Source organism: Aquarana catesbeiana, linkage group LG06, assembly GCF_042186555.1.
Source record: "Aquarana catesbeiana isolate 2022-GZ linkage group LG06, ASM4218655v1, whole genome shotgun sequence".
NCBI lineage: Eukaryota > Metazoa > Chordata > Amphibia > Anura > Ranidae > Aquarana > Aquarana catesbeiana.
Genome location: NC_133329.1, coordinates 141,614,348 through 141,640,636, shown reverse-complemented (window position 1 = coordinate 141,640,636; position 26,289 = coordinate 141,614,348). Strand labels below are relative to the sequence as shown.

Genomic DNA, 26,289 nt, shown 5'->3' with positions numbered 1-26,289 from the left:
GTTCCGACGTACCAAAAATGACGCATGCTCTGAAGCAAGTACGAGACGAAAGCTATTGGCTACTGGCTATTGAACTTCCGTTTTCTAGTCCCGTCATACGTGTTGTACGTCACCGCGTTCTGGACGGTCGGAATTTGGTGTGACCGTGTGTATGCAAGACAGCTTGAGCGGAATTCCATCCGAACTCCGTCGGAAAAACCTTCAGAGTTTATTCCGACGGGAAAACTGGTCATGTGTACAGGGCATTACAGTACAGCAGGGAGAGCTAAGTGACTGAAAGTGAGCACATGTGAGCATGTGCCAGATCACATGACTGGGCACAACTTCTGGCTTTCTTTTGATTATGTTTCTATTTATTTTTTACTGCACAGTGCACATCTGTTTATACATTTGTGGAGTTTGTGCGACAATACCGCTGCTTTTTAAATGAGCATTTTACAGTTATCATCTTTATAACACAGCCACAGTCTGATTAGAAAAGCCTGTCCCTTGCCAGCATGCTGCAGAGAGGAATCCTCCTGTGTAAAAGCAGTGGTCTCTCTGCAGAGGTTCAACACGCCCCCTGCTTAATCAGATGTAGAGCTCTCCAATAAGCATTAGATTTGCTGATTGCAGAATGACAGGTCTGATTTCGCAGGGGATCTGTTGGGCTTCGGCAGAGAAATCACTGCTTCCACATAGAGACCAAGGGTCCTTCTCTACAGCATATTGGCAGGGGACAGTCTTTTCTACTCAGGCTGTGGCTTTTTTCTAAAGAACACCAACTCTAAGGCCAGCCATATATGGTTCGAATTGAACCGTTAATGGGTAGGCTGAATGTAACAAGTTGATCAATCGATTAAGTTGGGTACAACCAGCATGCCGGATTCTCTTAGGAATCACTGTCTTCTCCCGGCAAAGGCGGCTCCCCCCCGCCCCCAGACAATTGCTCGGCAGGAGGGATTCCCCTGTCAGCACTCTCTGTGTTGATGGGGGAATTGTGCGAATTTGCACTGTGTATAGCCGGCCTTAGTCTTTGCACACCTTTTTGTTTCCATGCACCTGGAAAATATTTAGCTGATTTAAAGTAAAGATTTATTTGAGCTTTAAAACATTCTGTCTTTAATTGAAACCTCAGACATAAGGAAGAAAGAGGGTCATAAGTCACTTCTCATTTTCTATTACAAAATACAACAATAGCAAATGTCATTTTTTTTGGAGAACAAAATGTCTTCCTCCACAAAGTATACTTGTATTTCTGTGCCAGGAAAGAACATATTGTTGCAATTCAGCAGAAAAAAAGAATATTTAAAAGAATCAAAAGCTTTTATTCATAAATCGTGTGTACCTGCCAAGGAAATGCAGAGACATGCTGAAATTCTGCTCAGTGTTGGTTTCCGTTGGCCCAGCAATCGTGATATTATGTATAATATCTGAAAAAGTAATACAAAGAATCTCTATAAGCAGTTTTAATACAGAACACATCAAGTATCTAAGGTTGGTTGTGCTACAGGATATTTCCTTAAAGTAGTAATAAATTGTCAGCAGTTTTAGTATAACACATTGAGCACAAAAAATAAACATTTCACACTAAACTATTTGTTAAAATTCTTACCCCAACACTTGCACTTTGCAACTTTCAATGCTGCTGGCCCCTGCTCATTTAGTGCCCCTTCCCTGAACTTCCAATCCTCACGGGAATAGGTTAACAGTGGTTAGTGCAGTCTCCAGTCAATCTGATAACTTGGAGAAGGAGGAGGAAGGAGTAGGCAAGTGCCTTGCCAGACTAGGCTATGGGGCTGTGTTTTCTATTGATGTGAAAACTCAAATAAAAACCTGGTTATGCTCAACCAGCCCAAAGGTAAACTTATGCCGCGTACACACGAGCGGAATGTCCGACAGTCAAAAAATTCAGACGGACTTAGACAGAGAACATGTCCTATATTTTTCCGACGGGACAAATTCCTATCGGGAAAACCGCTCGTCTGTATGCTGTTCCGACGTACCAAAAATGACGCATGCTCTGAAGCAAGTACGAGACGTCGTACGTGTTGTCCCGTCGTACGTGTTGTATGTCACCGCGTTCTTGAGGGTCGGAATTTGGTGTGACTGTGTGTATGCAAGACAGCTTGAGCGGAATTCCGTCGGAAAAACCTTCAGAGTTTATTCCAACGGCAAAACTGCTCATGTGTACACAGAATAACTGACTCCACTCACCATGCATTGGTTGTAAATTGAAAAGCATTTATTGGTATCAAAAAGTCACTAGAAAAATTTTGAGTTAAAACATCAATCAAACAGCACAAACATGCTAATAAAACATTGGGTTCAACACAAGATGGCAAATAGTGACCTCAAAAATGGAAGATGTAAGGTTTAAATATTGTAGTTTCATCCCCAGGCTTGAGCGGTCTCTCAGGGAAAGTATATATTCTTGATTGAAACCAAATTATGGCAAGTGGGTAATTACAGGAATTCCATAAATCGTAGTGCTCCACGAGGCAGTTGGTCAATACTTAAAGGGGTTGTAAAGGTAATTTTTTTATTGTTTAAAAATAACAAACATGTTATACTTACCTTCACTGTGCAGCTCGTTCTGCACAGAGTGGCCCCGAACCTGCTTTTCTGGGGTCCCTCGGCGGCTGTTTCAGCTCCTCCCCGCAAGAACTATCCACCTTAATGCGAGCTCCCTCGCATGGTGGTGAGTGCTTGCGGGCGCGCTCCCGTGATACAGCCGGCGGCTATAGCCGCTCACTGTATCACTCGGCACCGCCCCCCGGCGCGCCGCGTCATCGGATGTGATTGACAGCAGCGCGAGCCAATGGCTGCGCTGCTTTCAATCCATCCACTGCAGCCAATCAGCAACCAGGCTGAGCTGCAATAGAGATGACGGGAACGAGCAGCGGAGATTCGAGGTGTCAGGTAAGTAAAACGGGGGGGCTGGGGGCGGCGGTATTGTCAAAAGTTTTTTCACCTTAATGCATATAATGCATTAAGGTGAAAAAATTTTTACCTTTACAACCCCTTTAAGGGCCCGTCGTAACTGTACGGAAGAACAGGACTTTGAACAGGAAGCCGGGATCCTGAGGGAGAGAATTCACTCAAGGGGCTAATATCACAAATGGCTCAGTAAGGCTTATAATAGGGCAAAATATAGCGAAAGAGATTCCCTCATCTTCAAGCGCAGAAGGAAACAGGAAAAGTAACAGGGTCCTACTAGACTTGGCATACAGTATACTCAAAAAGTGTCAAGGTCAAGGACATTTGCTTAGCATACTGGCACATTTTGAAGGAAGACACCTCAGTTAGTAGGTTTGTCTCCAGGAATCCACAATTGGTATATAGGAGGGCTCGCTCTTTTTCTCAGTGAGGGTCAGGCATTGCACTAATTAACGATATCATGCTAAAACTAACTGTAGGGTTTTATCTGTAAAATGTTTTGCAGCATAGTGCTCCACTGAATCCCCCATGAGGATAGGGGAGGACACTGCCCAGTATGAGACGCAATGACATTGTGGCGCACATAATGTGAGGATGAGGATGCCATTGTCTTGCAGGGTTTTTTTTTTTTCTTAAAGTGCGGTTTACTACCACTTTAAGCTGTGAAGAACAGGTGCAGACTGGCACGGAGACCACTCACAATGTTTGGGAGGAGCAGAGACAAGCATCTCTGTGGCTTCACAGAGAAGCACAGGATCTGTAGGAGCAATGTAGGAGCAATAATTCTAGCATCAAACCTTTGTAGCTCTAAACGGGTAACCTGTAAACTCTTGTAGCCACCCTGGCGGTATGATTATGTCAGATTTTTGCGTCTCAAAGCGGTACAATTGTTTTGCATATAAACTTGGCGTTTTATATTGTAGGCCTGTAATTCTTAGCAATAACACACTTAAATCCGTCCAAACAAGAGTCTAGTAGACATCCCGGGTATGATAAAGTTTGAAACACAAAATCATAAATTATAATATAATAAATAACTATAAATAATTATAAAAAATAATAATATAATAATAATAAAATGAATTTCCCCACGATTCACTATCGCTCAATTCTGCAAGTGTTCTAATTTACTATTGCTGTTTTCTAGCTGGTCTAAAACCACTTTTGACATAAAGGGACACTTTTTAGTTGCCATGGACAGTCTCAAGTTTCCAGGCAGAAAGAACAGTATATATAATATAAAACTGCATACAGGGCACTGGACAAAGCACTAGGGAAAAAAGGGATGTCAAATGATTTCATACAGTAATGTAATCTTACAGATTACAGTGTGCTGTATGTGTTATGAATTTTCTATTTTTTGAATTTGCCGCCGGGCTCCGCCCCAGTGCGTCGCTACACTCGCAGGGAACGGTGCCCGGTACACAGGGGCATCGGGCGGAGTACACAGCCCACAGACACAGCGGGGGACATCGCAGGATCCTGGGAACGGGCGATCGTCTCACCCGTTCACCGCTCACGTTCTCAGCTGGTCCCCGCTCCGTCTCCCGTCAAATCTCCCTCTATCAGACTTCTACGATTGCCGCGTAGCCACGCCCCGACATGTTTCGTCATACGTACTTAATCATGGGGAACCATATATGTGGAGTCATTGTCTCAAGGAAAAGTGTTCGGCACACTTAACAGTGGATATCCGTGGATGCATGATAACCTCCATGATAGTGGGTTGAGGTGTTTTGCCGGCCAAACACGAGAGTGTGAGGCCTTATCAGCTGGTGAGTGAGCAATTCACAAGGGAGTGGAATCACGGCATTGAAGTGTGGTGTACACGGTGCAACAGCATTTGTAGAATGAAGACACTTGCACTTTTTGCACTTTTTTCTTCACCATTCAATATATTTGTTTTTCATCATTCTAAACAGATGTGGACTTACTTTTTATTATATTTTTCATTTCACATGCTTTATTCCATATTGTTTCATCGTATATTATGCACATGATCTGTGTATCTTGTATTTTTTCCTATTTTTATGATTAATTGGTCTATGTTTCTGGTATTACAATACCGGTTTTTCTCACTGTTCACGGGGTGTCACTTGTAATAATTTACATGTCACTTTTTGTTAAGGTATTGCTATATTATGTTCAACACTTTTAGGTTATTTTTATCACATTAGGAATGACTATCACATTAAGCAATTGATGTTTTTGTGTGACTACTATTATTGAACATTGGTAATCCACTTTCAACTACTGTGATTTAGGATCTTTTTATTAGAGGGGGTGTGGTCACCTACCTCCAGCCCCACTGTAGGGGGGTAGCGCCACTCTTCATCTTTTTGTTTTTTGACCTTAGAGATGACCCAGATTTCTTCTAATGCCGCGTACACACGAGCGGACTTTACAGCAGACTTTGTCCTGCAGACTTTACGACGGACTTTCTGAATGAACGGACTTGCCTACACACGATCAACCAAAGTCCGACGGATTCGCACGTGATGACGTACGACCCGACTAAAACAAGGAAGTTCATAGCCAGTAGCCAATAGCTTCCCTAGTCCGTAGGACTAGCATACAGACGAGTGGACTTTTCGACCGGACTCAAGTCCGTCAAAAAGATTTGAAACATGTTTCATTTCTAGGTCCGTCGAACTTTTGGGTAAAAAAAGTCCGCTGGAGCCCACACACGATCGAATTGTCTGACGGACTCCGGTCCGTCGAACCAAGTATGCCGTAAAGTCCGGTCGTGTGTATGCGGCATAAGATTGCCCTCTATTTGGCTCTATCCATCTTCCCATCAACTCTGACCAGCTTCCCTGTCCCTGCTGAAGAAAAGCATCTCCACAACATGATGCTGCCACCACCATGTTTCACAGTGGGGATGTTGTGTTCAGGATGATGTGCAGTGTTATTTTTCTGCCACACATAACGTTTTTAGGCCAAAAAGTTTAATTTTGGTCTCATATGACCAGCGCACCTTCTGCCACATGGCTTCTCGCAAACTGCAAACGGGAATTCTTATGGCTTTCTTTCAACAATGGCTTTTTTTTGCCACTCTTCCATAAAGGCCAGATTTGTGGAGAGCACGACTAATAGTTTTCCTGTGGACAGATTCTCCCACCTGAGCTGTGGATCTCTGCAGCTACTTCAGAGTTACCATGGGCCTCTTGGCTGCTTCCCTGATTAATAATCTCCTTGCTCAGCCTGTCAGTTTAGATGGATGGCCATGTCCTGGTAGGTCTGCAGTTGTGCCACACTCTTTCCATTTTCAGATGATGGATTGAACAGTGCTCCGTGAGATGTTCAAAGCTTGGGATATTTTTTTTATAACCTAACCCTGCTTTAAATTTCTCCACAACTTTATCCCTGACCTGTCTGGTGTGTCCATTGGCCTTCATGATGCTGTTTGTTCACTAAGGTTCTCTAACAAACCTCTGAGGGCTTCACAGAACAAATGTATTTATACTGAGATAAAATTACACACGGGTGGACTCAATTTCACAGGTGGAAAATTGAAAGGGGTATGAATATCTTTTCAAGGCACTTAAGCGTATTTGAAAGGAAACAACTGTCTATTTGGAAAACCCATTGTATTTTGGGAACCATGGGATACTATCCAATCATGATAGCAACTATTAACCTAGGAGCATCACCACCACACTAAACCTGAGAATACATGGATCAAAATTCATCCTGTTTAGCAGGAACCAGCCGAATTTCAATCTGTGTTTAGCCCTCCCTGTTCATCAGAAGCTGATTGTCAGATCAGCTTTCGTCGAATGAACCCACTGGAAAACCTTCTTTGATCAGCGGTTTGCAGCCAATCAATTGCAGCACTGATCAGTGTATTCTGGCAGCGGAGAGTCCCCGCTGTCAGAATAAAATGCCCTGGTGGTGGAGATTCCTGTATCCACCTCGCTTGTGTTCATGCAGTATCCTGTTGGATTTTTTTTTTCAGCCCCCTTGGCTGAACAAAAACAAAACAAGCCATGTGTACCCAGTTTTATACTGACCTCTGTAACACCTATACATTCCTATGGAAATAAATTTTTTGCAACTGATACTCTCAGTGTAACCATTTCTAAGTATATCATTTGAGGTTCTCTGTACAAACCTATACATGCCTTGAATTAAAAATAATGATAAAGAAGAAAATCTGATGATCCTGCCATGAAAGACTTTGCTTAGGCACTTTCTATTACGGAGTGACAATTGTCTCCCAATATTACTCTTGCATTGTCACCCTGTTTGCATGCACCTTTGATGGATGGTCCTGCCAACAAGCATTTTGTGGGCATGGCATACAGCCAATGATAGTGAGTGAGAGCCTGTAAACAAGAAGTGGCTTAAAGAGGTTGGAAGCGATTAGCAGCACTGAGATGCAAAAAAAGGATGAAAAATATGAAAACAGTATTTGACTGGAAAAAAATGGCATTTGACAATGATACGCAGTGATTTAGCAAACTAAAGTGTTGTCCACTTAGGATTTACATCTACTATACATCTACATCACACAGAGAAGCATATGGACTGCCACTGTCAACCCCTTCTGAAGATGCTAGCCGTCTGGCTACTACACTGACTAACTGGGTTTAATAAAGTTTGAGTCACTGACCTAGATCAAACAGGCATATCTGTAATACCAGACATTTGTTTCAGAAAAGGGAAAATAACTATCGGAATAAGACAGCTAGGTAACTAACCATTGCAGAAGGAGTAGTAATAGTGGCAGCCTCCATATTTGTCTAATGAGAGGTTTCCATTAAATAATTAGTACATCTAACTCAAATATCTATGTAACCATTTTTAAAAATGAGCACCTTGTAATATTAGTATGTCCTTGAAATGCCCTGTTTTTGTCCGAAGGTGCCATTCATATTGGGAGTCGTGGAGATGAGCGGTGACTTGGAGTGACGAGTTGTAGTTCCCTGGTTTAGAGTAGCTGTAATAGACAAAGGGCTCTGATGTCTTCACTGTGGTGCTGAGGACAAATACAGACAATCAGTATCCAAAAGAAAGTAGTATTACCTACTGTATATTTATTGAGTGGATGGGCTTGCCAACAGAGACAGGTGGTAGACATACAGTAAGCATCATTCTCTCATACTTGTACTAGTATCCAGTAGCACATCATTATTGACCATATATCTGATTCCTCTTGTACCAAATTGTAATGTAATTGTACTGTCTGCCTTCATTTTGTTAAACGCTGCGCACACTGCGCTATATAAATCCTGTATACCAATAATAGGAAGAATAATATACTATATAGAGTAGTTAATGGCCAGGCTAAGTTGTGTTGGACCTAATTTACTCTTAACTGGCCCATATTGTATGTATGAAAAATCACATCCCTTCTCAAATTTTTTTCTACTTGATATAATTCAGGTGATACAACTATTAATGTCATCATTATGCAACTTTTTATCCTCTTAAAGTGGAACTTTGGTTAGAGAATTAAGTCCTGCTAGATCACTTCAGGCTGGCCCCTTTTGCAGGTATAGCTATGTAAAACATTAAAAATAAGTGTCTATACTGTTTAAAATCCAGTAATACACTGTCTACGCCTGCTCTGCACATGCTCAGTTGCTCTCCATTTATAGGCACTGCTGAATTTGTAGAGGCCGATCTGCTGACAGCCTTATAGTGGAATTAAACCCTCTTATTCTTTACAGCCAAGGAAGCTGCTTCTGTTTGATCTGCAACTGCCATGATGCTACACATGTGATCAGTTATGACACCAGCCATTTGATGGTTAGACAGTTTGATTGAGGAAACAAGCAAATGTGACAGTTAGCAATCCTGGCATTCCAGGAATGTAACTTTTTTGAAACTGCTAAATCGATGGGTTTAGTTCCACTTTATGATTTACTGCGGTTCAGGGGCTCTGGGCTTCAGCAAAATGGTAGCCTTCAGCAAGAAGAAACAGGAGCAATGCTGGAGACAATTTACAGCACACAATCATTTTGGTAGCATAATTATTAATGTGGAATGGATGTTCCTTGCTAAAGAACATTATTTTTTATCAAGATGTTATGGGTAAAGTTCCACTTTAAGATCTAGAAGAAGATCTACAGTATCTCACAAAAGTGAGTACACCCCTCACATTTTTGTAAATATTTTGTTATATCTTTTCATGTGACAATACTAAAGAAATGACACTTTGCTACAATGTAAAGTAGTGAGTGTACAGTTTGTATAACAGTGTAAATTTGCTGTCCCCTCAAAATAACTCAACACACAGCCATTAATGTCTAAACTGCTGGCAACAAAAGTGAGTACACCCCTAAATGAAAATGTCCAAATTGGCCCCAATTAGCCATTTTACCTCCCCGGTGTCATGTGACTGGTTAGTGTTACAAGGTCTCAGGTGTGAATGGGGAGCAGGTGTGTTAAATTTGGTGTTATCACTCTCACTCTCTCATACTGGTCACTGGAAGTTCAACAGGGCACCTCATGGCAAAGAACTCTCTGACGATCTGAAAAAAAGAATTGTTGCTCTACATAAAGATGGCCTAGGCTATAAGAAGATTGCCAAGACCCTGAAACTTAACTGCAGCACAGTGGCCAAGACCATACAGCGGTTTAACAGGACAGGTTCAAATCAGGATAGGCCTCACTATGGTCAACCAAAGAAGTTGAGTGCAAGTGCACAGCATCATATCCAGAGGTTGTCTTTGGGAAATAGATGTATGAGTGCTGCCAGCATTGCTGCAGAGACTGAAAGGGTGGGGGGTCAGCCTGTCAGTGCTTAGACCATACACCACACACTGCATCAACTTGGTCTGCATGACTGTTGTCCCAGAAGGAAGCCTCTTCTAAACATGATGTACAAGAAATCCTGCAAACGATTTGCTGAAGACAAGCAGACTAAGGACATGGATTACTGGAACCATGTTCTGTGGTCTGATGAGACCAAGATAAACTTATTTGGTTCAGATGGTGTCAAGCATGTGTGGCGGCAACCAGGTGAGGAGTACAAAGACAAGTGTATCTTGCCTACAGTCAAGCATGGTGGTGGGAGTGTCATAGTCTGGGGATACATGAGTGCTGCCAGCACTGGGAAGCTACAGTTCATTGAGGGAACCATGAATGCCAACATTTACGGTGACATACTGAAGCAGAACATGATCCCCCCCCCTTCGGAAACTGGGTCGCAGGGCAGCATTCCAACATGATAACTACCCTAAACACACCTCCAAGATGACCACTGCCTTGCTAAAGTAGCTGAGAGTAAAGGTGATGGACTGGAGAAGCATGTCTCCAGACCTAAACCCTATTGGGCATCTGTGGGGCATCCTCAAACGGAAGGTGGAAGAGCGCAAGGTCTCTAAAATCAACCAGCTCCGTGATGTTGTCATGAAGGAGAAAAAGAGGACTCCAGTGGCAACCTGTGAAGCTCAAATGAACTCCATGCCCAAGAGGGTTAAGGCAGTGCTGGAAAATAATGGTGACCACACAAAATATTGACACTTTGGGCCCAATTTGGACATTTTCACTTAGGGGTGTACTCACTTTTGTTGCCAGCAGTGTAGACATTAATGGCTGTGTGTTGAGTTATTTTAAGGGGACAGCAAATTTACACTGTTATACAAGCTGTACACTCACAACTTTACATTGTAGCAAAGTGTAATTACTTCATTGTGGTCACATGAAATTATATAATGAAATATTTACAAAAATGTGAGATACTGTAGTATGCCAAATGACAGGATCTCCTAGTTCACAATACATATATGTATGACCAAATCTCATAAGGACAAAAAAATTATTTGCCAAAATCAGGTAATGGTATCTTGACCTAACCCTAGTATACAGTTGTGTTTAAAAGTTTGCATGCCCTGGCAGAAATGGTGAAAGTTTGGCATTGATCTTGAAAATATGACTGATCATGCCAAAAAACTGTCTTTTATTTAAAGACAATGATCATGTAAAACCATTTATTATTACATAGTTGTTTGGCTCCTTTTTAACCACTTAGCGATCGCCTACTTGCAGGTTCAGGACGCGCGCATGCACACCCCTCCCGAACGGCTCCAACTGTATTTGTACATAGCGGGAGCTTCTCAGAAAGTCCTGGCCTATGATTCATGGTTGGGACGTGCTGATCAGCTGTGTACATTCACAGCCAAGAGCCCTGTATTGATATTCAATACAGAGCTCTATACACAGAATGATCTCTATGTTTCTCATCCCTGCAAAGCAGGGATGAGAGACTTAGAGATCAGTTGGTAAAAGCAGCACACTTTACACACATTACACATAGTTAGGCACACATTTAACCCCTTGTGTGCCCTAGATGTTAACACCTTCCAAGCCACTGTCATTAGTACAAGGACAGTGCATATTAGCACTGATCCCTGTATTAGTGTCACTGGTGATGTCAGTGGCAGTTAGCCAGCTCCCCCCCCAGCGTAAGTTAATGTCAGATTGCGTCAGTTAGCACCGCCGCACTATCGCAGTCCCATTATAAGTCGTTGATCACTGCTATTAGTTATATAAAAATAAAAATAAAAAAAATTCCACTATACTGTATATACGACAGGGCAATAAGTTTGTTGACTGCATGACTGCGCAAAGGTCATTCAAAGTGTGACACCACTGAAAGCTGAAAATTGGCCTAGGCAAGAAGGGGGTAAAAGTGTCCAGTATTAAAGTGGGTAAAAATGTTACATACTGTATATTATCAATTCTCCAAGGATATACAAACTTTTGAGCACAACTGTACAGTCTTTTTCAAACAATGGTATAGGGATATAGAAATTTAAAGGGGAACATTACCCATAACAACTTTATAAAAAAAGAATGTTCTTTAACAAGGTCACATACATTTTCCACATTAATAATTATGCTACCAAAATCAGCGTGTGCTGTAAATTGCCCCCAGCATTGCTCTTGTCTCTTCTTGCTGGAGGCTGCCATTTTGCTGAAGTCCAGAGCCCCTGAATGGCAGTAAATCTTTAGGCAGTCAGCAGATCGACCTTTAGTGGCTCTGATTTTCAGCACAATGCCAAAAATGGAGAACAACTGAGTATGTGCAGAGCAGGGTGAGACAGTGGGGGTTATTTACTACAACTGGAGAGTGCATAATCTGATACAGCTCAGCATAGAAACCAATGCGCTTCCAGGTTTTATTGCAAAATCTTAATTGAACAAGCTGAAGTTAGAAGCTGATTGGTTAACATGCACAGATGCACCAGATTCTGAGTGCTCCAGTTTTAGTAAATCTACCCCAGTGTGTTACTGGATTTTAAACAGTAAAGACACTTATATTTAATGTTTAACATAGCTATATCTGCAAAAGGGGCCAGCCTGAAGTGATCTGGCAAGACCTCATTTTCTGATTAAAGTTCCACTTTAAGGAAGCACACTGCTTCCAGCTGCCTATTCAAAAGTTTTAATTCAATAAGTGGCAGAGACACGCCACCCAACTGGCAAAACATGCCAGTGGAGAGAAATAGGGGACGTTCCACTTGTTAATAAAGCTTTTTGTAAATGCAGCTGGAAGCATTATCTGGCCTTAAATTCCTTTCTCTACAGTGAAAGGGGGGGTGTGGAGGCCTGGACCCTGGAGTAAGTGGCCTTGAGAGAGGCTTTGGAGCAGGGACACAACACTGCAATCAAATATTGGCATAGGGTATACAGTGCATTAGCAGGCCAGGTGACAGCATTGTCCTGGATGGTCTTACTGCCAGCTTCTGCATATATCGCCTACTCAAGGACATCATATACAGTAGGTCCTATTGCAGGGTCTATTGCAGAATTGGCAAAAAAATATCTGAAATGGAAACCACTACATTTTAATAATGGCTATTTAACCCAGAATACCCTGCTAAACACCTTGGCATACTAATAAAACTTCAGGTGTGTAAAAATGAGAGGGAAAATAACTAAATGGTAAGTTGTAAACACAAAATTAGTAATTATTACAGTTCATTAAGTATACCTATCTCCAAAGTTCCATGTGTAGCTCAACTCGGCTGACTTGAAGAAGTCACTTGGGTCTTGAAGAGAGAACAGTAATTTCACCGTGCTGTTAGTGGCCAGGAAGGTGCCATTGCTTAAGGATGTGCCATTGGCTTGTGGCTGTAATGCTGTGAAATGTCCTACAATGTCTTCTGTGTGGGCAAAAAAAAGTTTTGTTAAACTTTTGCTTGCATCAGTTGGGTACCAGTTTCTTAAGCAGTGCTTCACACCAGTGGTGATAGCTTCCAAAACAATTAAAGAAGATCTTGAGGAAGAGCCATTACATTACAATATGGTAATATAACAAGCACCCTGATGAATTACCACTTCAAGACCAAGCCTATTTCTGACACTTGTTGTTTACAAGTTAAAATCAGTATTTTTTGCTAGAAAATTACTTAGAACCCCCCAACATTATATATATATATATATTTTTTTTAGCAAAGACCCTACAGAATAACATGGCGGTCCTTGCAATATTTTATGTCACACGGTATTTGCGCAGCGGTCTTTCAAATGCAATTTTTTGGGAAAAAATACACTTCACTGAATTAAAAAAAAAAAAACTAAACAGTAAAGTTAGCCGAATTATTTTGCATATTGTGTCAGATGATGTTACGCCGAGTAAATAGATACCTAACATGTTACACTTTAAGATTGCACGCACTCGTGGAATGGCGACAAACTACAGTACTTAAAAATCTCATTGGCTACGATTAACATTTTTTAACGGTTACCAGTTAAGAGTTACAGAGGAGGTCTTTTGCTTGAATTATTGCTCTCGCTCTAACAATCACGGCGATACCTTACACGTGTGATTTGAACACTGTTTACATTTGCGAACACAACTTACATATGCACGTGAGGGATGGGATCACTTTAAAATTATTATTTTTCCTTATTTATTTATTTATACGGGTACGTGATTTTGCATGAAGTGGTTAAGCTTTGTAGCATATGCGAGGGCCATTGCTGGACCTTGTCAGTGGTGGGTGGGTCTGTGGAGACTCAACTCAGTGAGGGTCAATGGAGTTGGTCCCTTCAAGTTCATGAAGATTGTAGAGGTAGGTGAGGAGCACTGTGAGTGACTAAGAAGTCTAGGCGATGGGGGGTAGGGTCCAGAGGTAGAGATAGTCAGCAATTAACATATTCCAGAGGGTAGTATTGGGGGCATTAGTGGTAGGTTGACTAAAGCACATAAACCCAAGGTAGGTATAGTAACAAGTCCTATTTGCAATCTCGGAACACCCAATAAGAGGACAGTATGTGACCGGTCTAAGCTACATGGCATGTTCACCAATGCCAGGAGCCTGGCGGACAAGATGGGTGAACTAGAGATACTGTTGAACGAGGAGGATTTAGATTTTGTGGGAATTTCAGAGACCTGGTTCAACAGCTCTCATGATTGCCTGGCAACCATTCAAGGGTATTCCCGTTATCGCAGAGATAGAGAGGGTAAAAAAGGGGGAGGGGTATGCCTATATATCAAGAACAATGTACAAGTGAATGTGAGAGATGACATCAATAAGGGAGCTAGGGAGGAGGTGGAATCCTTATGGGTAGGGCTCCAAAGGGATGAAGTTAAGGGGAAAATACTGGGAGTATGCTATAGGTCCCCTAACCTGAGGGAGGAGGGGGAGACAGACCTCCTATCACAATTTGGATTAGCAGCAAAGATGGGAAGTGTTATCATAATGGGGGATTTTAATTATTAAGACATAGACTGGGTGGAGGGAACCAGGCATTCGTCTAATGCCGCGTACACACAAGCGGACTTTACGGCAGACTTAGCCCGGCGGACGGGATTTCGGCGGACAATTCGATCGTGTGTGGGCTCCAGCGGACTTTGTTTTCTCAAAAGTTGGACGGACTTAGATTTGAAACATGTTTTAAATCTATCCGTCGAACTCGAGTCCGGTCGAAAAGTCCGCTCGTCTGTATGCTAGTTCGACGGACAAAAAGCCACGCTAGGGCAGCTATTGGCTACTGGCTATGAACTTCCTTGTTTTAGTCCGGTCGTACGTCATCACGTACAAATTCGACGGACTTTGGTGGATTGTGTGTAGGCAAGTCCGTTCATTCGGAAAGTCCGTCATAAAGTCCGTCGAAAAGTCAGCTGGGCAAAGTCTGCCATAAAGTCCGCTCGTGTGTACGCGGCATAAGGCTCACCAGTTCCTAAATGTCTTGAAGGACAATTTCATGGGTCAGATGGTAGACGCACCAACTAGAAACAAGGCGTGATCTACTAGATCTACTGATTACCATCGATACAGACCTGAACACGGATGTGGAAATACAGTGAAATTTAAGAAACCGTGATCACAGGTCAATTGGCTTCAGTATAAATCACACAAATAGGAAACACAAGGGGAACACAAAGACACTGAATTTCAAAAGAGCCAACTTCCCTAAACAACGAACCTTGCTAGAAGATATAAATTGGGATAAAATCTTTAAAAAAAAAACACAGAGGAGAGAGATGGGTTTGCTTTAAGAGCATATTAACCACTTGTCGACCGGGCCATAGCCGAAAGACAGCTACAGCACGGTCGGCTTATTCTAGGAGGGCGTCCATGGACGTCCTCCCAGAATATTGCTCTCACGCGCCCCCTGGGGTGCGCTCCCGCAAACATCCGTGACCGCTGGTTCTGGAAGACCCGGCGCATCACGGATTTCGCTAAATGGCTGCTTGTATCGGCCGTTTACCACGTGATCGCTCCGTCAAATCACTTGTAAACAAACCGGCGTCATGTCATGACACCGGTTCCTCCCTCCCCTCTCTGTATCGATCTGTACAGTGTGAGGGGAGAGGGGGAGAGATCATTTTTAGCAGAGCTGTGGGCTGGATCTGTAGTGCCCACAGTGCTGCTCTGTGCCCATACTGTGCAATACTCTGCAATAATGTGCAATACTCTGCAATAATGTGCAATACTCTGCCAATATTCTGCAATAATGTGCAATACTCTGCCAATATTCTGCAATACCCTGCAATACCCTGCAATACTCTGCAATACCCTGCAATACTCTGCCAATACTCGCCAATACTCTGCCAATACTGTGCCAATACTCGCCAATACTACTCTGCAATAAATTTTAACAGAAACAAAGATTTTTTTTTACCGAATTTTCAGTCTTTTTTGATTTATAGCGCAAAAAATAAAAAACCAGCGGTGATTAAATACCACCAAAAGAAAGCTTTATTTGTATGAAAAAAAGGACAAAATTTCATATGGCTACAGTGTTGCATGACTGAGTACCGTAATTGTCATTCAAAATGTGAGAGCACCGAAAGCTGAAAATTGGTCTGGTTAGGAAGGGGGTTTAAGTGCCCTGTTGTCAAGTGGTTAAATAAGGGCATTAGCCAGTGCATCCCATTGGGAAAAAAATTAAAAGAGAGAACAAAAGTCCTGGATGGCTTAACTCTAATGTAAAAATGCATATAAAAGCAAAAGGAGAAGGCCTTCAAAAAATGCAAGGCTGAGGGATCATCACCAGCATTCAGACTTTACAAAGAATGCAACAAGATATGTAAGGGTGCAATTACGGTGGCTAAGGTAGAACACGAAAGACACATAGGGGAGGAGAGCAAAAAAAATCCCAAGAAATTCTTTAAGTATATAAACAGTAAAAAAGGGAGGACAGACCATATTGGTCCCATAAAGAATGAGGAAGGACATCTGGTTACAAAGGATGGGGAGATGGCGAAGGTAATGAATTTATTCTTCTCCTCATTCTTCACGAGGGAATTGGGGGGCTTCAGTAACCAAAACTGCAGTGTTTGTCCTCATGACACATCACAGGAAGCACCCTCATGGCTAACAGAGGACAGAATTAGAAATAGACTTGGGAAACTTAACATTAAAAAATCAGTGGGCCCAGATGGCTTGCACCCTAGGGTACTTAGGGAACTCAGTCAAGTAATTGCCAGACCATTGTTCCTAATTTTTACTGACAGTCTACAGACTGGAATGGTACCAGCCGATTGGAGAAAATCCAATGTAGCACTAATATTTAAAAAAGGACCAAAATACATCCCTGGGAATTACAATTTACCAGTAAGCCTAACATCAATAGTATGCAAGCACTTGGAGGGGATGATAAGGGACTATATACAAGATTTTAGTAATGAAAACTGTATCATTAGCAGTAATCAGCATGGATTCATGAAGAATCATTCTTGCCAAACCAATCTATTAACATTCTATGAGGAGGTGAGCTGCCATCTAGATAAAGGAAGGCCCGTAGACATGGAGTATCCGGATTTTGCAAAAGCATTTGACACACTTACCCATAAACATTTACTGTACAAAGTAAGATCCCTTGGCATGGACCATAGGGTGAGTACATGGATTAAAAACTGGCTAAAAGGGCGAGTTCAGAGTGTTGTGAAAAATGGGGAATACTCGGAATGGTGAGGGGTGGAAAGTGGGGTCCCCCAGGGTTCTGTGCTGGTACCAATCCTGTTTAATTTGTTCAGAAACGACCTGGAGGATGGGGTAAACAGCTCAATCTCTGTATTTGCGGACGACACTAAGCTAAGGTGGGCAATAACTTCTCAGCAGGATGTGGAAACCTTGCAAGAAAATCTGAGCAAATATTTGGGGTGGGCAACTACATGGCAAATGAGGTTTAAAAGAAAAAAATGTAAAATAATGCATCTGGGTGGCAAAAAATATGAATGCAATCTACTCACTAGGGGGTGAACCTGGGGGTCCTAGTAGATGATAGGCTCAGCAATGGCATGCAATGCCAAGCTGCTGCTAACAAAGCAAACAGAATATTGGCATGCATTAAAAAGGGGATTAACTCCAGGGATAAAGCGATAATTCTCCCACTCTACAAGACTCTGGTCCGGCCTCACCTGGAGTATTCTGTCCAGTTCTGGGCAGCAGTCCTCAGGAAGGATGTACTGGAAATGGAGCTAGTACAAAGAAGGGCAACAAAGCTAATAAAGGGTCTGGAGGATATTAGTTATGAAGAAAGGTTGCGAGCACTGAACTTATTCTCTCTGGATATGATTTCCAGTTACAAATACCATATTGGTGACCCCACAATAGGGATAAAACTTTTCTGCAGAAGGAAGTTTAATAAGACACGTGGCCACTCAATAAAGTTAGAAGAAAAGAGGTTTAACCTTAAAGAAGAAGTAAACTCTGATGGGTTTACTTCCTCTTTGTTTCCCTGCAAAGGTAAAGCATAATGGGCTACTATGCATCGCATAGTAGCCCATTATATGTCACTTACCTGACACAGGAGCCTGCGATGTCACCGCTGTCCCCTCTGCTATGGAGCATCCATCTTCTTTCCTGGTATCGTGGCTCCGGCACTGTGATTGGCCGGAGCCGCGATGACTTCACTCCCGCGCATGCGCATGGGAGCCGCCACTAATGGCATATCGCCGTTAGCAGCGGGATGCTCAGTTCACCTGCGCGCCGCTGTCTATGGCGCATGCCTGTCTTTTTGCAAATATCTCCTAAACCGTGTAGGTTTAGGAGATATTTCTTGGACCTACAGGTAAGCCTTAATCTAGGCTTACCTGTAGGTCAAAGTGGTCTGTAAGGGTTTACAACCACTTTAAACTGCATAGAGGGTTCTTTACTGTAAGAGCGGCAAGGATGTGGAATTCCCTTCCACAGGTGGTGATTTCCACGGGGGGGGGGCATCAAAAGTTTCAAAAAACTATTAGATAAGCACCTGAACAACTGCAACATACAGCGATATATAATGTAATACTGACATATAATCACACATATAGGTTGGACTTGATGGAATTGTGTCTTTTTTTAACCTCACTTACTATGTAACTATGTAACTATGTAACTATGTCTTGGAAATTCCAGCCAGTTGGAAATTCTAGCTCATTGGAGAAAATGATCACTTTATTAGTGTATGACATAAAACATAGTCAACACGTTTCAGGGGATTTAGGTTCCCAATTCTTTAGAGCTCTAAGTAAATCTGTTGGTCATAGTGTTTTTTAAAACAATGACAACATTACCAAAGCCCTGAAGACCACTTCTTCAGGGCTTTGGTAGTCTTGTCATGTTTGTCATGCATTGTTGAGCCCCAATCCAAAGTTTTATATCACACACTAAGCCCCAGTTCACACTATAACCCGCATGTGAAGCGCACACGAACCACGCCGTATTCACATGTGATTCATTTTTAATGGGCTCAAATCGCACTGCATCGCACCAAAGACGCAATCATATGGCCATTTTGTACCATGCAATCCAGTGCAGGCTAATCGCACTGCATTTGTGATCTGTTTGCTGTGTCATTAACTTTGTATTGACTCCCGAAACAGATCGCATACGCAGTGCGATTGCAATGTGGTTTGGGAAAATGCAAGGCTAATAAAGTGATCAGTGTTCTTCAACTGGCTTGAGTTTCCAAAATTTTCTGTTCATCCATGCAATCTCTTATCTATTTAAAAAATGATGTAAAATTAAAGTCTACAACAATTAGAGCGGAAATTAACTGTATCTGAGCACCACAAACTGAAAATGCTACTTAATCAATTTTTTAAATTCAAAGCAAACTAGCCCTTCTATCTATATCTCCATGCTTTAACTTGTTGAGAAATCACCTCGAAAAACACCCACCAAGCTTTTCTGCCATCTTGAGTAAGGGGAGATGATTTTAATATAGCATTTTCTTCCTGGAATCCATCTGCCCTTAGCTCGGGTATGCAGACAGTAGAGTGTGCTTAACTGAGAAAACCCCTCCTCCCACTGAAAGAAAAAAAAATGCCCTTAAAGACTCCTGGGATGTATGACATCATTTTGGTGTAGACCAGAAACCAGGAAGCAACTAAAGAAATGCATAAAAAGCTTTAAAACAAGTAAATATAATATACCTTCCCATTTATTTATTAAGGATAGCAGTGTAAGTATTAAAATAGGTAAAGTGATTGTAATTTGTAAGAGCTTTTTTTGTTACATTAAAATAAAAAAGATGTTAAACTTACCAGCTCTGTGCAAAGGTATTGCACAGAGCGGTCCCTTACCTCTTCTTCTGAAGTCCCCTGCCCCTCTCCACTCCTTCTTATGAGTGCTCCCTCAACAAGTCAACTGCTGAGGGAGCACTTGTGTGGACATGCTCCTGAGGGGGCTGTGTGCGTCCATAGATACACACAGCATGACCCGGCCACGCCCGCGCTGCCTCCTCACATGATTTGACCTACATCAGCAGAAGCCTATCTCCTGTGAGGAGAGGAAGAGAGAAGAGCAGGGCTGCCGACGGGACAGTGCTGGTTGAGTGAGAGGAGCCATGTGAGTGTTTAGGGATTGGGGGGGCTAGTCAGTGGAGTGTTTTTTACCCTAAAGCGGTTGTAAACCTAAGACATACAATTTGAACAAAGCATATCCCTCTATAGTATGTACTTCTCTCAATTCAGAGCACTAATTGTCATTTCTGTCTGCTGTGTTGTTCCTCTGCTATCAGCATGAATCACTTCTGACAAGTTTTCACTGACACAAAGAGAAAAATGGTGACAGGGGAGGGACCTCCAGCTGAAGTGTGTAATTTCAGCTTCCTGCCCCCTGCCTGTTTTCTGTAAGCTCAGACAAGCTTTAAAAAATTCTGGACGTTGAACAGATGTAGAGAAGAGAAGACTGCAGATAAACAGGTACAACTTATGTAGGCAGATTTGTTTCATCTCAGTATATCACCTGAGGCCAGTCACTTAACTAAGTATATGTAAGGGTTTACAACTACTTTAATGCACAGAATGAAGCCTTACAACCATTTTAATGTTGATTGAGAGAGTTTAGTTCTGCTTTAGCTGCTTACTAAGCCCACACATGATGTTTAAGGATCACTAGTAAGGTGTTAGTGGTGAAAGGGGTAGACCAACCCTTGACTTTTCATAAAATGCACATTTTCAATTATCTGCAATGTAAAACACATGCAAACCAGATGCAAGATACATGTGTTTATTAAAGTACAACAGTGAAAATAGATCATGAAAGATGCCGGAAGGCCCCTCCTGAACAAGAATAACACAAGTTGTATCCACTTCTCTTCAACTCCTGAGCAATGACTATATCAAAGGCTGCAGCAAACCAAGCCCTGTCACACATGTACCTGTATTATTTTCTAAGGCCTCTTTCACACGGACTGTCCGTTCAGGTCCGCCTGTCAGTTTTTTAGGCGAACCTGAATGGACCCTCCATAGATCTCTATGGAGTGTCGGATGTCAGTGGTGACATGTCCGCTGACATCCGACCCGCTCCGATCCGAAAAAGTGTGACAGAGGAAAAACCTACTTTTCCATCCATCTGCGGATCGGATTGGGTGACGACGGACTCTACGGTCCATCTTCATCCGATCCCCCATAGAGGAGAGCGGCGCTCTGACAGGTCCATCCCTGCACAGTGTGCAGAGACAGACCTGTCATCTTCCTGCTCAGTGGAGATCCATGGAGCCATCCCCCGCTGAGCAGAGCGGGCTCCGTACACGGACACGTCCGTGTGAAAGAGCCTAAAACATACGGAAGAGAGATGCACAGGTGTTAACAAGCACCATAGAAAATCCGATCTGATTGCCTGGGGGGATCAGGAAGGATTTTTTCCCCGCTGGAGCAAATTGGCTCATTCTTTATTGTTTTTTTTTTTTTCTTCCTCTGGATCAACTGTGGGTATAGGACTGTGTCTTTGGAGATTTTCTATTTGTGTTTGTGTTTTTTTGGGGTTTTTTTTTCTGTGGGTTGAACTGGATGGACTTGTGTCTTTTTTCAACCAAACTGTAACTATGTCATAATACAAACGTCAGAGGATCCCCGGTACCAACTTGGTTTGGTCCTTGCACTAATAACTAGATGATGTTCTAACCTGAACAAATAAAATGTTCCTCTTGTGCTGGTACTAGCTTATTATTTTCTATATGCTATAGCTTATAAGTAGTCATTTTCTGTTCTATTCTTATATACTCTACATCAGGGGTATACAAACTTTTTAGTAGGAGGGCCATATCATATATCTTACAATTATTCATCGGCCGGAAATAAAATCAGTTTTATGAATGAACAAATTAAGTTGAAATTAATACATTTTACTGATTTTGCAATCAAAATGAAATAATTTAGAAAAAAAACTCAGTAAACAAAGCAAAGACATTTTGATCAAACTTGAGCCCACCACTTAAATCAGAGTCCCCATTAAAGTCCCCCTTACATCAGAGTGCCCCTTACATCGAAATCCCCCTTTCATCAGATTCCCCTCTTACATCATGGTCCCCCCCTTTTAGATTAATATGAAATTATGTGATTGTGCTGCCTCTATAACAAAATAAGGTAATGATTGAAAAATGACAATAAATAATTAAAAATATAAACATTTCATATAGATAAAGTGCCAGTGCAAAGTATATCAGTGAACACACTTATAAAATAATAAACAGTTCTATAAAAGTCCACTTATAATTGAATTTGAATGATGAATCTTATAATTAATTGTGCAATTAAGAAAGTCTCTATTCAGTAAACTGCTTCACAAGAAAAAACACAGAATGTTTTGCCAATTTCCAGACCCCAAAAGGGGTCAACTAACAAAATAGAAAAGGGCGGCCTTAAATAGTGCAGTACCTGGGTTACTAGGTTCAACAAACCGCACAGACCCCGCTTCATAAAATGCAATCACATTTATTTGATAAAAACAAGCATGTAATAAACATCCAGCATCCCATGTGATCCAGTGAATACCCCCCCCCGCCATGCTCAACCTCTACGCGTTATGCAACCAATGCACGTGGCGTCATCTGGAGGGTTTCCCTATTATCCCTGCACTATTGGAGGCTGTCTAATTTGTTGCCTATGACCTGCTTGTGAGCTGTGTGGAGCCATTTTGGAAAGGGAACCCTAACGCTTTTAAAGGAACCTGAGCTCCAGTATCTGGTCCATCAGATAGATCTGTCTACATGCTTAGTTGACCCTTTTGGGGTCTATAATGAAGGTGAGCTTGTACTTCACCTGGTGAAAGGAGCACAAGTTGGAAACTGGCAAAACACTGTGTTTTTTCTGAATAGAGACTTGTTCAATTACACAATTAATTAGAAGATTCATCATTCAAATTCAATTACAAGTGGACTTTTATAGCCCTGTTTATTATTTTATATTGTGTTCACTGATACAGTATATACTTTGCACTGGCACTTTATCTATATGAAATGTTTATTTTTTTAGTAATGTATTGTCATTTTTCAATCATCACCTTATTTTGTTATTGAGGCAGCGCGATCATATAATGTCATATTGATTTAGGGTACATTCGCATTGGAGGTGGGTTTGAAATTGTGCAAATTCAGCTGAATTTACACGATTTCAAATCCGCATTTCATTGAGAGTTCAGGGGGCGATTTGAAAGGCAAAAGTAGTGCAGGAACTACTTTTGGAAATCGGTGTGGCGCCGCAAAGTCGGCGTCGCACGGATTCGAACGGTGCCATTGCCGGCAATAGGCTGTCATTTGGCATGCGATTTGACATGTCAAATCGCCCCGATGTGAACGGGGGGCTTACTGTGGATGTCGGAACACATCTAGTGACTGCAGCAGCTATACATTATTTATTCTTATCACTAGGTGACAGCGCGCTACTACACCATTTATACTTGTACCCCCTTTCAGATTGTAAGCTCTAATGAGCAAGGCCCTCTGATTCCTCCTGTATTGAACTTTATTTAAACTGTACTGTCTGCCCTCACGTTGTAAAGCGCTGTGCAAACTGTGGGTGCTATAATAATAATAATAATCAGAGTCCCCCTTACATTAAGGTCCGCATTAGTGTCCCTCTTACATTGGGGTCCCTATCATTGTCCTCTCTTACATCAGTGGGTCTGATAAAACCTTACAGCTGGCTAGATTTGAAAAGCCCAGATCTAGACTGACCCAGGAAAGGAAGAGACAGATTGGTTGCTGCTGCCAACAAGGAATTATCTCCCTTCAGACACTTTTATGCATGAGGCTGGAATAGCGGCTTGATGGTAAGTGACAACTATAGCGCTCCACCAGCTAGAACATTATGATGGAATGTTAAAATCACTTCTTTGATAAGTCAACGGTGCTTACTTGTCACTTGGAGTTCTGTAGTGTTCCTAGCAATTGGCTCACACGAGGGGCAACTCTTCTCAGTTACCCAGACTGAAACCGGGTAATTTCCTGGGCTATTACATTGAAGCGTCAAGGCAGAACTGGTGTCATTCTCTTCGCGGTGGCTGAGCAGTAGCGGAGAGTAGATCCAGTGGAAATGATAAAGTCTGGGGTCTGCAATAAGAATCATGCCATCATTCGATATCCCCAAACTGGCATTGACAGTAGCCAGGGCACCTGAGGTTATTGGACCATCTGATGTCATCTTCAGGATGTAGGATTTATCTAAAAATACAGAAAATGAGGAACTGAAACAGGACATCAGAGAAAAAGCTAATCTGTACCATCGCATGGTTGTGTAACTTAAGTAGATGTTGTCATGAATTTAAAAACAAAGCCACAGAGAGTGAGACAGCGTGATCTCTCATCTATACACTAAAGTAAATTTTTGAGCACACAAATGCAATATATTGTCAAATTTAAATATAGAGTAAATATACATCAGACAATTTTTGTATGTAGGTGTCCCCAGCACATGTGTTAATGCTCATGTGTACGCGGTAACAGAGGCGCTCAAAAATTTTGAGGGGGTTTTTAGGTGCTTGAGTTTAATTTTAATATTTACATTTTTTTCACTAAACTTTATTGTGATGTAATATATGTCGCTTCTTACTAGAAAAAGCAGTCACTCCCAGCATTTAGGGGTCCTCCACAGTAGGACAGGACTGGAAGGTTTTACATTTTCCAATATATTATTTTTGGTAATACACTAGGTGTTTGCACCTGTTTCTTTGTAGTTTCTGAGTTCTTACTAGCTAGAGAAGAATGGAGATTCACTGATCTCCCTCCCCTTTACCCAGAGACACCTGCCATGGGCGTCCCAGGCACCCAAGAAACATTAATGGGAGGGGGGTCGCATGGGGAGGGTTCTGGGGTTTCGAGGGGTTGCCACTCAGTATACAGTCAGATTTACATGCGTTCCTGGCTGCTGTAGCAAGGATTGTGTCAGTGGCAGCCCCGCTGGGTTGAACGAAAAAAAAACTACTGGTGTGTACTTTGCTTTAGGCTAAGTTTTAACCCTACATTTGCCGCACCACCGTGCTGCAACCTATTGCTTTGCTTGCACGGGCGTGGCCTGGTCAGAGTTCAGGCTGAGGTTGCCACTCCATTCATTGTAGTAGGACAGATGTGCGACTTCCAGGAGTTACCCTTGCAGATTACCTTCTAAGGGAAGGTAATCTGCAATACATAAAAATGTTGTTCTGCAGCAGCATAACAAGGTAAAAGTCTCTGTTACTGATACCCTAAACATTAAGAAGCATTTAGCCCTTGTAGTTGTCAGGGCTGGGCTGAGCCCTTCTGCCTCTGAGTTGGCCACTCAGCTGTTGGCTAATTGCCAGCTCCCATCTCTCTCCACAGTTACTCAGCTGTTGATGATATCCTGCTCGTCAGTCCTGTCTACTTAAGCAGTCCAGTCCAGAGGAGCTCTGCCTTCGCCTTGGTCAACATCAGAAGAAACTTTCTCCTGTGTTCCTGTTTAAAGACTGGCTTTGCTGACATCCCTTCTGGCTCCAGATCCTGCTTGCTGTTCCACTACATCGATCCCTGACTTCTGGCTTGGCTGACTATCCGTTCCAGTTACTGAACTTTGGCTATGTTTTCACTAAATTTGTTCTTTTTACTTTTATTATTAATCACTTAACAACCGGCCCATAGCCGAATGATGGCTGCAGGGCGGTTGCCTAACTCTGGGAGGGCGTACTATGACGTCTTCCCACAATTCCCCTCTCGCGCGCCCCCTGGGGTGCGCACCCGAACACATCCATGACTGCCGGGTCCTCTGGATCGCGGCCGTTTAACTTGTGATCGCTCTGTCAAATGAGATGACGCCGGTTCCTCTCCTCCCCTCTGTGTACCAATCAGTACTCTGTGAGCGGAGAGGGGGATGGATGGATGGCAGTAGCGCTGTGGGCTGGATGTGTAGTGCCCACAGCGCTGCACAGTGACATCCAGCCATCCATCCATCCATGCTCAGCCATCCCTAATGCTCTGCAATGCCCTGCACTACTCTGCAATGCCCTTCAATACTCTGCAATGCCCCAGAATACTGTGCAATACTCTGCAATACCCCCACAATACTGTGCAATACTCTGCAATACCCCCACAATACTGTGCAATACCCCGCAACACTGTGCAATACTCTGCAATACCCCCACAATACTGTGCAATACTCCACAATACTGTGCAATACTCTGCAATACTCTGCAATGCCCCACAATACCCCACAATACTCTGCAATACCCCACAATGCTCTGCAAT

General features: G+C 42.4%; 1 protein-coding gene across 1 annotated transcript in view; it reads right to left on the bottom strand.

Annotated features, from left to right (window-relative positions):
* Positions 1 to 26,289, bottom strand: part of TMEM130 (transmembrane protein 130) — a 98,096-nt gene that overhangs the window by 56,625 nt on the left and 15,182 nt on the right. Inside the window, exons 2-5 of the mRNA XM_073590995.1 lie at positions 23,950 to 24,255; positions 12,866 to 13,037; positions 7,740 to 7,900; positions 1,328 to 1,412 (exon numbers count right to left, since the gene is read on the bottom strand). Coding sequence (XP_073447096.1) covers positions 1,328 to 1,412; positions 7,740 to 7,900; positions 12,866 to 13,037; positions 23,950 to 24,255 — 724 coding nt within the window. The remainder of the gene's footprint in view (positions 1 to 1,327; positions 1,413 to 7,739; positions 7,901 to 12,865; positions 13,038 to 23,949; positions 24,256 to 26,289) is intronic.